This window comes from Fukomys damarensis, unplaced genomic scaffold (assembly GCF_012274545.1).
Source record: "Fukomys damarensis isolate Sample0158 unplaced genomic scaffold, DMR_v1.0_HiC HiC_scaffold_11, whole genome shotgun sequence".
In the NCBI taxonomy this organism is placed as follows: domain Eukaryota; kingdom Metazoa; phylum Chordata; class Mammalia; order Rodentia; family Bathyergidae; genus Fukomys; species Fukomys damarensis.
Window position 1 is genome coordinate 47,803,654 of NW_022900923.1, and position 13,591 is coordinate 47,817,244.

Here is a 13,591-nt window from a genome sequence, read left to right on the forward strand (position 1 = left end):
TTACCCTCCACACGCACAGTGCACTCAGCAAACACCTTTACCGAAGCACTGAGTCACACGGGAGGAGGCTATTGTGACAAAGGAGAAGGTAAGCAGCGAAGGGGACAATCTGAGGTCGCAAGACCCACACAGAGAATGGGGTGCAGGATTTCTAGTAAGCTCAGCAACTGAGTGCAGCTGAAGCCTTATGCTTCCCCAGGGCTGACACTATTAATTCATCAACTTCATCGTGAAGGAGCACATCAGGCAACAAGGTTTCTGCCTGCTGACGCAGCCTGAGGGTCCTCCTGTGCAACCCGACCACTATCCAAAGGAAGACTTCGCCAGGACTGCCCTGTCCCGTGTCCCCATCATCACAGAAGCGTCATCGGGAGGTGCTTGACAGTTCCACAAAGTCCAGTCACTCCAGCTCCTTTGCTTTCTCTAGGAAGTCAGGGCCCTCATACCTGAGACTCCTGTAATGAAGGAGTTTATCCTTTGCAACAAATGCCGTCTCCAGACTCCACAGTGGTCAGTGGGTGAATGGCTCAGATTTAAATGCTTGCCCCACGAATAGGTTATTTTTTAATCCAGGAAAGTTATCTGATTAATCAATTCTCCCCTATCAAACAGGAGCCTTTTTTCCCTTTGCGTATGTATGTGCCTTGAGTTGGAACATTTTTCAGCTATTAGGCAGACATCAAAAATGTTGATCTAAACTAGTGTTGTCTAAGAGAAGTAAGATTTAAAATTTTCCTAGGAGCCACATTTAAAAGGAAAAAGAAAAACTACATTAATTCTAATGGAGTATTTCATGTAATCTGATATATCAAATAATTACCATTTTGATATATAATCAAAGAAGATAATTAAGGAAATGTTTTGCATGCCTTTTAAATACATCCTTTTTCTCATACCACAGTGGTCTGTGCAGACCTACAGCTATGTTAAAGTGACACGGTAGCTTCACCATCATTAATGAACACTGGATATTTGCTGACAGATTTGAAGAACTCTTGCCAAAAAGAAGAAAAGCAAGAAAGGTAACTAACTAGATGAGAAGATGGGTATATTCATTTGCTTTGTTGGGACAACCATTTCACTATGTATATCAAAACACCACACTACTCATCTTTTATTTAAAAGGCAAAGCTAAACTGATGTGAAAAGGCTTCCACAATCCACTGGGCTAGGAACACTGCACCAAAATGTATGTGTGACATTTCTCATTTAACTCTATAAAAATCTGCACTTATGTGTTCAGATATGCATAGAAAATGCTTTACAAGGGAAAGTGCCGAAAACTAATAGTAGTTACTTCTGATAGAATTATGAATAGCTTTCATTTTCTACTTTATATTCTTTGGCATTTTCTCAATTTTTTTTTGTAGTGTGCATACATGGCCTTTGATTATCAAGAATGTTGAGTATTAATGAAAAACTGTCCCTTACTTTAAGTTACCACACCCCTGCTTCTACTGGCGCAGCAGCTATCACCCTCTTACCCCCTAACAGCGGGAATGGCCAGCAGGCGTGCCTCGCTGGGGTCACTGGTAGGAAAATGGAGGCACCAGAGACTGTAATGTTTAGTGAAATAAATCAGTCACCAAGCTTAATCATCACATGGTTTCTCTTATATGAGAAGCCCAAAATATAAGTAAAGAGAAAGATAAAAGATAGATAATAGGAAACAGGAAGGCAGCTCTTTTGCAAAAAGGAAGGAGACCACGAGGAGGGAGGGGAAGAGGGGATGAAAAAAAGAACTGAGACACGTTATCACATGTACCAGCTCCCCAAGAGGAAAGCCATCATTGTGTGCTGCAAATGTGCACAAATAAAACAATTAGAAAGAACGTGTGCCAAGCCCAGCATGACAGTACTTACAGCCAATCATCATGATAGCAACCGCGAAGATCTTCTCGATGTCCGTGGATGGGGCAATGTTCCCAAAGCCCACGCTGGTGAGGCTGGTCATGGTAAAATACAGCGAGGAGATGTAGACAGAGTTCTTGCTGGGACCTCCTTCCCACTTGCCTGAGCCAGACCCATTGAACTGGTAAGGAGTGCCAATGTCCACCGCCAGCTGGTACAGCCAGCTGTTGTTGCGGATCGTCTTGGTGTCCTCATCGAAGATCTCATAGTCCCCGATGCTGTACCAGATGCAGGCCATCCAGTGTGCAGCCAACCCGAACACACAGACCAGCAGGACCAGCACGGCAGCTCCATATTCAATGTAGTGGTCCAGCTTACGGGCCACTCGCCCCAGACGGAGCAACCGGACAACTTTCAGAGAGCTGAACAGGCTGCTGATGCCCTGGGAGAAGAGGAACAGCATCACAGCCAAAGAGTCAGATACACCATCCTCCCTTCTCCCCACCGCAGCCATTATTTTAAGTACAGTATATTTTCATGAGATGCAGTACTATGCAGCCTTTAAAAACTTAAAATTAGAATTTTTTTTACAAAGTGTATGGCATGCAGAGCTCTTTTAGCTTTTTCCTATTTCCATTAAATAAGCAAACAATATTAGTATTTTTATGCAAAGTATACAAACACATATGAGACTCTTTCCATATCATTACTTATTTTAAAACAATTTTTAAGGGTTGCATATTTCATATTGCATAATATGAAATATTTTAGAGGTTGCAATAATATACATTTCATATGGCACAATCCCAATCCACTGCATGTAAGCGTATATATAATGAGCATCAAACTATGGAAATTCAAGCAGGTTTTTTTACATTTGCATTTATTTTTGTTATCCTTGTATACATTTACTTAATTTCTGTAGTATTACTTTACAATTATAAAGAAAGGTATTTAAAAGTAAATGCAGTTCAAAATTAAATGAATTTAAAAACAGCTGGGAAGAATAAATAATCGAGAGTGATCCCCAGGAAAGTTACAAATTCTTGCCAAGCCAGGGATTACAGAGACATCCTCGACCTAAATATGCTCCAGCACCGAAGGCAAGCATGCCAAGGCCCTTCTGCTTCACCAGTCCAGCCTCTGCTCTCGCTCGGCCAGGGCTGCTCCCCACAGCACCGCTCTCTATGAACGGCCTGGCAGTAGTGAGATCGCCAGAGTAGAAAACTGTAACGTGGTTCACTGGGACTCCTTATGCCACCACCTCACTGCAAATCTGAGAACTGGGTCACCTCTCCTTGCTCCTGCCCCCCCGTGAAGGAGGTAGAGTCGACGATATCTCATCTTCCTACACATCATGCCAAGTGAAACTTATTGAAAAAGCCACATCATTTAGCCCAAGAACTCCTGTTCTAAGGTGATCCCAAGATGTGTGCACAGAAAATTTCCATTAACTTTTTCCTACTCCCAACCAAAGCAACTAGACAAGAAAACAGACAATTTTTGAGTCAAGACTCTGTCCTCATGTTAAACTGTATGCTAGACTCCTTTCATCAGGGTGGCCCCTGGGACTAGCACCCATCAGTGAAATGTGAGGTACACGTCTGTCACTTCTAGGCCATGGCATGCCTCTTCTTCCCTGGCTTGCGGGCCTCCTGTGGTTTGAGGCAATGCCCTGAATACCGTGGACAGCAGCGTGGAAAGAGCCTGGGTCCCAGAAGGACTATACGGAACACCCCATAATAAACTTCTGACATAAACCACCAAAACTTAACATGAACCTCCTCTGACAAAGACAGGAATGCCCTTCTGTCATGGTCACATGTGAACCCCACCTAGCATAGTCCCACCGAAGTAGCTCAGAAAGAAGACTGCCACACAAATTGTTTTTATCAAAGTGAGAGTGGGAGAGGTAAGATTTATTGCTCCTTCTAAAAACGGTTTCATAGCCATAAAATTTTTTTTTCTTTTTTGGGGGAGCAGGGGTACTGGGGATCGAACTCAGGTTCTTGTGCTTGCAAGGCAGTTGTCGGAACCACTGAGCTAAATCCCCAGCTCTTGTAGCCATAAAATTGAGTACAAAAATAATTGTGTCTTGTCTAACATATACTAGCAAAAGGCCTAACCCAAAAATCATGATTTTTCTTGATCTTCAACAGGACTACATGCTTAGGGTTAGTTAAGACTGACCAAGTTTACCACTGGTTTGGCCACCATTCCTCCCCCGGGTCTCCTTATCTTTCCATGTGTTTTTCTCAAAAGCCAGCCACGCAGAAAGGGCTGAGAAAAATCCCTCCTATGAAGGTTCAACAGACAGACAGTAAATGGATGTCCTCTCTCCAGAAGGCATTTGCTTTCTAACAGAGGGGAAACAACTATTGATAGCAGAATTAAAAGCATCCACTGCCTAAATCCAGGAGGTAGGTGGGGAGTCAAAGGAGCATTTCTGATGACTCAGAAATCAAACATCACAGAAGCAGTCACCTCCTCTGAAGCAGAGCTTATGACCGAGGGTACAACTCCCTGTCATTTTTCCTCACTCAGATCCAATGCAAAGTGACATCCCTGTCTCTGTGAGCCTCTCCTGGACCTTTCCCTTTGACTGTCTCTATCCCCGTGTCACAGTCACTCAAACAACAAAGACGAGGCTCCTGTCACCCTCCTGATCTCTTCTCCCTCACGGCACCCCTTCTCCCTCGCTTCCCTGCGAACCCAGACACCTCAGGCATTTGGGAACTCCACGCTGTGGATGCTCGCACCAGCCCTTCTGCCCACAGTGCCTGGCGGTGCGGCTGCCCCATTGCTGCTGGCTGGTGTAGCGGTCCCACTTCAGGCTCGTCACCAACTCCACCCTGAAACCTGAGCGCCGGCCCTGCAGCCACAACTGCTCATTGATTCTGTGTCCACAGTGCTCTGTACCCACTACCACTTGAACACTCCACCTTGAACGAGTTTTCTGGACTGAGGCCCCCAACTACAGCTTACTTCTTACTATTTTAGAAGTCTCTGAAGTCCCCCTCCAAAATCTATGTCCATCTCCGAACCCTAAAACGTGACTGCACGTGGAAATAGGTTCACGGTGGCCTACTTGGTCGAGATAAGGTCATACTGCGGCAGCTATCTTTGTGAAAGAGAGGGCATCAGGTCATCGATGCAGACAGAGCTGGACCCGAGGCCTGCCAACGGTTGCCGGCAATAGCAGAAGCCAAGAAGTTTCTCCCTGGGGCCCTCCTGGCACCCTGACCTTGGACTTCTTGTCTCCAGACTGTCAAAGAGCAGGGTTTTGCTGTGTGAAGCCCTGGTTTGTGCTCATTTGCTGCGGTAGCCTTACAAAGCTATGCCACCACCTAAGCACAGCACCTTTTCAGAAAGGGTCTCAAACGTTTTCTAAACTGAGGTAGACATTTTTAATTATTAGGGAATTCTTTCTTATCCTGAGGAGGCTCCGTGACAACATAAACAAGAGCTCCTTCATCGTGTCATTTATCTCTGTACACAAATACTCAGTGGTTGCAGAAGTTCTCTTTTGACTGCAGTCACAGCTGGAATCCTAGCTATTTAAAAGCATTTCAAGCTATTAAGTTGGTTCCCCTTTACTTTCCTGAAGGTCAGTAAATGAGATAAATAAAACAATACTCCAAACATTTAAAACACTAGTATACTAAAGCATATCGTAGAGGACTGTGTTCCCCGAGGACTTCTTGTATCAGAAAACCCACTGACCATTTTAAATCGTTCCAGAGAGCTCTTTACCAATCTTGAAATTATCAAGGCCCCAGAACTTCCAGTTGGGGCAGCATGGATGAAGGAGCAGAGAGAATCTGCTGGTGGCTTCCTCTGTGTTGTGGCTGGAGGGGAGGCTGTGGGAAACAACCTGCTCCTAGCAGTACTGAAGCAACTCAAACTAAAATCCACACTGAGACACTGTGTGCAAGCTATCAAGTCTCACCTATCACCCGCTTAAATACACCACTTGCTTGAATTTGCCTTTACCTTGCCTTCTCGTGAAAGAGGTTTACCAACTGCTTTTTTCCTGTCCGAATTATCAAGTCACAACTGGTGATGCCGACTTACTGAAAAGAAGTACTCGGCCTTTCAGGTTCGTAGAGAGTCCGTCCCACCAGGCTTCCAGGTCCATACGGAGACATCACGGCAGCTGCTGCGAATTCTGCACGTTGCCTTTTACCGTTTTTAATCCCACAGTGCTCACGACTCTCCTTTTCTGCGTCCCTCTCCCACCAGAGGCCTCCTTCTCAGCCTTCCCTCTGAGCCCCCCGAACCCACCTTCACAGGCAGAGAAATCCCAAGCTCTGGAATCTCTGTGGATTCTCGCTTGAGGTGGAACCTGGCTTTCGCTCTCACACTGATTTTCCCCACCTCCCCACTTAACAGTGTCTTCCAAACAAGGGCTATGTGGCACTCAAAAAAAAGTCTCCCCTCCTTTAAGATGCAGGGACTCCACTTCCTCATTCTTGGGATCTGATTATTGATCGGTAACATCTAGTGAATGGCTTATAAATACGCTAGAATTTAGGCTTAGGGTTTTTGCAAATTATCTTGTTTATCAGCTTCATGGCTCCTGCCTTGTATTTCCTGGCTCTCCAACCCATCTCTTGCTCTGAGCTTCAGGAGCTTTACCATGGGAACAGCTATTTCCTGCACTGCTCCCTGACATCCTCACCACCGTGACCTCAGCCCCCACTCTACAGCGTCACTGCAAACACCTCACTCCGGAATCCCGCGCATCAGCTCTCCACACTAGGATTAAAACCCTCCATGTCTCACTCTGCCTTCTCCCCACCTTGCTTACTCTTTGGCTTTTGTTTGATATTCCTATTTCTCCATCTCTTTTTTCCAACCCTCAACTCTATGCAGAAATACTAAACCCTGTAATACTAGACCCTGCATTAGTTAGACTATGTCAAATACTCTTTTCCCCACCACCCTAAGGACCTTTCTCTTTGCCCTCCTGCCAAACTTCCTAATAGTTCTCTCTGGAACCAAAATCTACAACACAAAATGGCTCAGTGTCCTTATCCCCTGGTATTAATCCACAACCAGGTGTCTACATCTAGCATTTCCTACAATCTACTTTCCTTAAGGTTATCGATGACTTTCTAATTGTTATATCTCTGGTATCTAATCTTTATTATAAACAGCTGGCATTGTGCATGGTCACACAGAATCAAACTGCCTTCCTTGCTCGGCCAATCACTGTTTTATACAGTGGTGCTGCTGCCCACCCAGAACCCGAGACACCAATCTTTGATTCCCTGAATAGTAACTAAAGCATGAACGGTGCGGGGCCCTCTCTGCTAGAGCACAGCCATGCATCAGGTCCCAGAAGCAGCAGGAGACAGGTGTGAAAGTGGCATCCAGGTGCCGTAAGGAGTGGCACCACCACTGGTATATCCATTACTGGTTCTGCAGTGCCACTTCAGGCAGTTTCTCGACACATACAGCCTCCAACATTTTTCCTAGGTCTTTGCAAAAATTCTATGAGTACCAAACATTCTTTTGATAACTCTTCTTCCTTGTTAGCCAGGCTTGAACTCCACTGCACAGCACCTATCTGAGTCTAACTGTTGGGGAACCGTTTTTGGTGACCCTTCTTTCTGAGCAAATACCCACTTCCCTGGGAAGCCGCATCCGTTCATGTGGCTTTAACTACCAGTTCCTCACTAATGACCTGTAAATTCACCTTTCAATCCAGACACTCCTCCTGTCTGTACTACCTCTATGGTCAGGTCGCTGGACTGTCCACAGGACTGGCACCTCTCGCCCTGTCTCACATTCCCTAACTTGGAGCCTGACTCTGGAGCTCCCAATTGAAAGGCTAAGGGTTAACATCTCAGTAGGCCATGCAAGCCTTTCTGAATTGAATGTTCTTTTTAAGAAGGGGATGGTAAGGCACATTAGCATTCCAATGGATAATTTTGCTACCACTTGGATAAAAATAGGAAATAAGCTTATGCTCTTACCTATGCACATACTGCTCTCTCCCTTGGTCTAAGACCCTGGCTGCATGACTGGAGCCCCACTGCCAGCTTCCACGGCTCTCCATCTTTTCAGCCTCTGAGACCCTGGGACCAGTCTAATGCATATTCCCTCAGTTCATCTCTCTGGGAAGCCCTGACTAACACAAGGATTTGCTACCTTATTGACATAAACTGGCTTGTTTGCTGTCTTTAAAACAGAGATGACCTTAAGAATAAATGTTCCATGACGATCCCACCATCCTCAAACTGCAGTGCCATTTTAGTGGCATAATGGCATAAATGGGCTTACCAGATTTTATTGGAAGTTACTCGCTGAAACTTCAATATAATTTGCTTCCCCCTCCGTTGTTGCAATATTTTAGTTTAGGCTTGCTTAATTCAAGCCAACAATCATTCCTGAAATCCCAGGACGGGAAGACATAATCAAGCACTACTAGTGACACAAAAACAAGGAAGATGGAATCCCCTGCCCTCATGTTGCCTACAGTCAGGCCACAGGGAAACCACCACCTGCAAATGCTACACAATGGCAAGCACAAGGCAGCTACAACTGGAGACCTGGAATAATGCAAGTCCTGTGGCCATGCAAAAGGAATTTTTATATTGAGCACGTCCATGGCCGTATTCAGGGAAAGGGTGTTTACTGAGTAGAAGGGAAACTTGTAACCAAAACCAGGATCTCCTGCAGCTTTCCATTTGTTTAATTCAATAATGTTGTCCACAAGGCACATCTGCAGTCTCCATAGAAAACCATCACTAAAGGAAGTTTATAATTGCTTAAAACCATCTACTGCCTTTTTGTTTACAACTCAAACCATAAACTGTGGATTCAGTTAGATATTATACTACCAAGGTTTTCCCTTTAGAGGCACTGAAAATTTAAATCTTTATCACTGACCAAAATCCAAAGGATAAGGACTAGAGAATCTGGTTTTATTAAATGATGTCTCTAATTTCTCAGAATACGAATCTCAAGTTTTATTCTTCCAGGGAAGTAATATGAATCCAAGTAGCCGAGAATGCATTTTCTGTATCCTGAAGAAAGCATGTTCCTATTGTGTCCTGCAGCTCTGACGCTGAGCAGGGTTAGCTGTGTTCTTGGTTTACTTTCAGGGAAATTTGATTGTAGTGCTCAGAGAAGACAGCAGGTCAGAGTCTGGCATAGGTGAAAATCCCAGCGACTTCCAAGAGGGCTGCATCTATAGGTGTTTTCAGCCCCAGGCCCCAAGCAGAGTTCAATCGGCTTACCATGTTCTTGGACGAAAAGCCACATTGGTACTGTGGATACATCACTTTGACTAGTAAGATTTGAGGGAGTGAGGGAGTAGCTAGGGCCACACGTATGATAGTCCTCTACATAAAGAGAAGAGAGGCATAGTTTGCTGCGTAGTCTAGTCTGGCTTTAGAAAACACACATGGCCAGGCATGGTAGTGCACGCCTGTAATCCCAGCACTCAGGAGGCTGAGACCAGCTGGGGCTACAAAGTGAGTTCCAGGTCAGTCTCAACTACATAGTGAGACCCTGTCTCAAAAAAAAAAAAATAAAAGAAAACACACATGATCCCCCTCCCCAAACATGATTCACTTCAGTCTAACCTTTATCCAAGGCCACCCTTCAAGTAAAAAGGGAGAAGTTCCCAGACATATAACTTCCAGGTAAGCACCAGGAAGCTGTGACAGGTCTCCACAGAGAAGGTGTGGGTGAGGAAGGCAGACTTAAGTAGCCAATTTGCAAGAGGTCCTCGGGAAGTTGAGGCTTGGCGTGGTGAAATGCAGACCAGCACACCGGCCCCACATTGTATCTGGACAATGTCACTACTCCCCTGCTCAGGAGCAGCTCACCTATAGTGGGCAACCAAAGCCCCAGGGCAGAGTACTCAGGAAAAGAGCTCAACAAGCCTAGGGCACACTTCTAAGATGACTGAGGAAGACACAGAGAGAAAAAGGACCTCAAGCATGATCACTAAAGTATTAGCTGGTGGTTGTAGACAAGCGGTAACCGCTGTCCTTTCTTCCCACTATAAAAATCAGCCCCTCCCCAAAAAAAGGCATCACAAGAGAGAAACTACTTCCCATCCATGAAAATAAAACGATGGAACTGTCAGAAGGAAGTGATCTCGATGTGAGGACTGATAAGAAACAGCCTCTGTGGAAAGCTCAAACCAAGCCAAGTTGGATCAGTGACTCCGACTAAAGCAACTGCTCGAGCTGTAGAAAGTGGCCCGGGACCTGGACCTGCGCCCCTGGGCAGGCAGAGGCCTGGTGGGAGCTAAACACCAGCTTCACCAGAGGAGGACTTGAAAAAACCAAGGCATCAGAAATAAAGAAAACCAACAATACAATTTATACCTAGGTATCTGTATTTCTAAAGTTGCTTTAAAAGATCCAGCACTTCTTTACTGTAAGGATAAGAAATTGTTTAAAAAAAAATGTGTCACTTGGAAGTTTATTTGAACAGAAAACTTGTGCATAGACCTTGATCTGTCAGCCCAGCTCTGCTAACAGCAAATAATAATAACTTATGAAGCATTGTCGATCAGTACTAACTCTTAGTCTTTCATGAAGTAACTCAATTCTCAAACTGTCCTACAGGATAAATGCTACAACTCTCATTGTATATAATAAATATATGTATCTTCATGAATTAACCGTTTGACACCCAGCTGTAAAAGATGGGCTGATTGACTGCAATCAGGCTTCAATAAATAAGCAATGAAATGAAGTTACTCCTGAACACAGGCCCAGCCGTCAGTCAGACCCTGCAACCTGACTCTAGTCAGACAGCACTGATGAGCCGTGAGCAGTCAGCAGGCTGCGTGGACACAGCAGGTAGCAGAGTGAATAAGAAAGCAACAGTAGGATGAAGATATTTCTCTTTCCACCCCTGGAAGACAAACATCATGTAAAGGTTTAGGTTCAGTCCCTGCAGTCTGTGCAGACTGAGGGCCCTGAGCCCTTCACAGGTGACCTGCAGACCACAGGATGGCCCAGGGCCACGGGGAGGTTCCTGGGGACTCAGTAGATTCAGGATTCCCTCATACGGCAACTGGTTTAGCTTTAAGTACTTTCTATGATCCAAATCACTCCGCCTCTGAATTAAAACAAATGAGCACTGCACTAGGACTCCCAACTTCCAGCCCAACCCCAGAGGGGCCGCTGGTGCTCAGGTTTAAGTTACGATGCATTGAGAGCCAGTCATTTCAACCCCTCCCTGGTGACATGAGGCCACAGCCCCACATTTGTGGAGAGCAGGGTCCTCAGCTACAAGGCCCTCCAGGCAAGCAAGCACAGCTGTAGCTATGCTGGCCAGAGGGAGCTGCCAAGGGGCACAGCCACCAATGCCCTAGATGTGCAGGAGGGCGAAGGCAGAAGCCTCAGCTAGGAGTCTGGGTGTTGCAGGAAGGGTCCCCAGAAATCACCTGGCCCACAACCCTCACTTCCAGATGAGAAAACAGCGATGTACACAAGGGAGACTCAGTCCAGGCACAGGGCAGCAAATGACAAAGCTGTGTACAAACCCTGGTGCCCCGGCTCTGCCCCACGTGGCAAACCCAGCAGAAACCAGACTGCGTGTTCCACAGTGTGGCAGGAAGCGCGTAGGATTCAGCACTCTAACCATTTGTAATGGCGCAGCTCAGTGCCAGGGCATGCACTTTACTGCACAGCCACCAGCAGCCCGTGGAACGCTGTCATCTTCCCCATCAGGCTCAGCAATCCTCCTCCCCCAGACCCTGGTGACCTAATCTACTGTCTCCGAACTTTCCGATCCCTCAGCATCTCGTTGAAACAGACCATCCGGCATTCACCCCGCATGTCTGGGTTATCCTACTTAGCATAATGTCTTCACAACTTGCTTGTGCTACAGCCTGCCCTGGGTAGGTAACACCCTCCTATGTGGACTTTCAACACTGATACCCACACGCCCCTGTTCATGGACACTTGTGTTGTTTCTGCCTTGCAGAGGCTGCGAATATTATGCTGTAAATATCACTGCACGAATATCTGTCTGAGGCCCTAGGGTACAGGACTGTAAAAGTTTTGGTTTTTAACAAATTCTAATCTAGCATTTCTATGTGCCAAGCAGAGCATGTTGTAAGCCTGACTTCATCTAGGTTCTAATAACTCCTGTAAGATAGGAAATAATAATATCCCCATTTTACAAAGAAGGAAATGGACACCTAGGTCATGTTGCTTTACCTTCTGTGCCAAAAAGTCGGGTTCAAGCTGCACCCTGAGGGCTGAGTGGTCAGGTCCCAGCTGGGAAGAGTCCATAGTTACCCAGTCTTTCCAAAGGCATCCTCATGGGACGAAAGTTGGAACCCTCCCTGTGGGCCAGAAGACCCACCTAACTCTGCACCGCTGCCTCTTCTGACCCAATGCATCTCCCACCTCATTTATTTTCTTTTTTCCCTGTATGTTTATTGGTACATTTTAGGTATACAATATAATATTCATCACAGGGAATTTGTACTTTTACATGATACATCTTGGTTCTTTTTTTTCCCCATTATTCTGCCCTCCCTGCAGCCCCTCCACCCTTCCCTATTTACAAAGGCTTTGTTTCCATTTTTTTCTTTTCTCATATTTTTTTCTTTCCCTTCTTTCCTTTCCCCTACTCCACCTCACTTCCCCTGCGGACCTTTTCTTCCCATTTCACATTATCTATAATACATTTTGGTCTTCATTTACACTTTCAGTTTCTCACACCAGAGAAACTATTCATTATTTACACATGTGCATCCTATTTATTTCACTTAAGAGTATGGCCTCAAGGCGCATCCATTTAGCTATCAATATCTCTAGTTTATCATTCTTTATGGCTGAGTAGTAATCCATTTTATAAAACACATACACACAAACACACACACATACCTTCTTTATCCAGTTACCAGTTGATTGGCACTTGGGCTGTTTCCAAGATTTAGCTATTACAAACTGAACTACAAACATGGGTGCACATATATTGCTGTGGTATGATTCTTTTAATTCTTTTGGGAAGATAACCAGCAGGGGAATAGCTGGGTCAAATGGACCTCTAATCCTAGTTTTTTGGGGAAACTCCACACTGATTTCCACAGTGGTTGCCCCAGTCTACACTCTCACCAGCAGTGCAACAGAGTTCCTATTTCCCCACAACCCGCCAACATCTGTCATTGGTTGATTTCTTGATAGCAGCCATGCTTTCTCTGGGGTGAGATGGAATCTCAGTGTTGTTTCCATCTGCATCTCATGAATGACCAGTGATGTTGAACATTTTTTCATATGTTTATTTGCTGTTTCTACTTGTCTGAGAAATGTCTGTTCATTTCAGACGCCCATTTTAGGACTGTTTAATTTGGGGGGTCTGATTTTTTTAAAGTTCTTTATATATTCTAGATGGTAGACCTTTGTCTGAGGAACAGCTGGTAAACATTTTTCCCACATTGTGGGTTGTCTCTTCACGTTGATGGTGGTTTCTCTTGCTGTGCAGAAGCTTTTTAATAAGATGAGATGCCAGGTGTTGATTCTTTGTACTAGTTCAAGTGCAACTAAGGTTTTGATCATGAAGACTTTGCCTACACTGATGTCTTCAAGAGTTCTAACTTCTGTTCCAGCAGGTTAAGTGTTTCTGTTTTAATATTTAGATCTTTGACCCATTTTGATTTTAGTTTAGTGTATGTTGAGAGATAAGGGTCTAGTTTTAATCTCTGGCAAGTTGAAACCCAGCTTTATTAAAGAGGCTTTGGTGTGTGTGTGTGTGT

At 45.1% G+C, this 13,591-nt stretch overlaps 1 protein-coding gene across 1 annotated transcript in view; it reads right to left on the minus strand.

Annotated features, from left to right (window-relative positions):
• Nucleotides 1-13,591, minus strand: part of Kcnh1 (potassium voltage-gated channel subfamily H member 1) — a 256,799-nt gene that overhangs the window by 156,693 nt on the left and 86,515 nt on the right. The window contains exon 8 of the mRNA XM_010613231.2: nucleotides 1,864-2,293. Within this exon, the coding sequence (XP_010611533.1) occupies nucleotides 1,864-2,293 (430 nt within the window). The remainder of the gene's footprint in view (nucleotides 1-1,863; nucleotides 2,294-13,591) is intronic.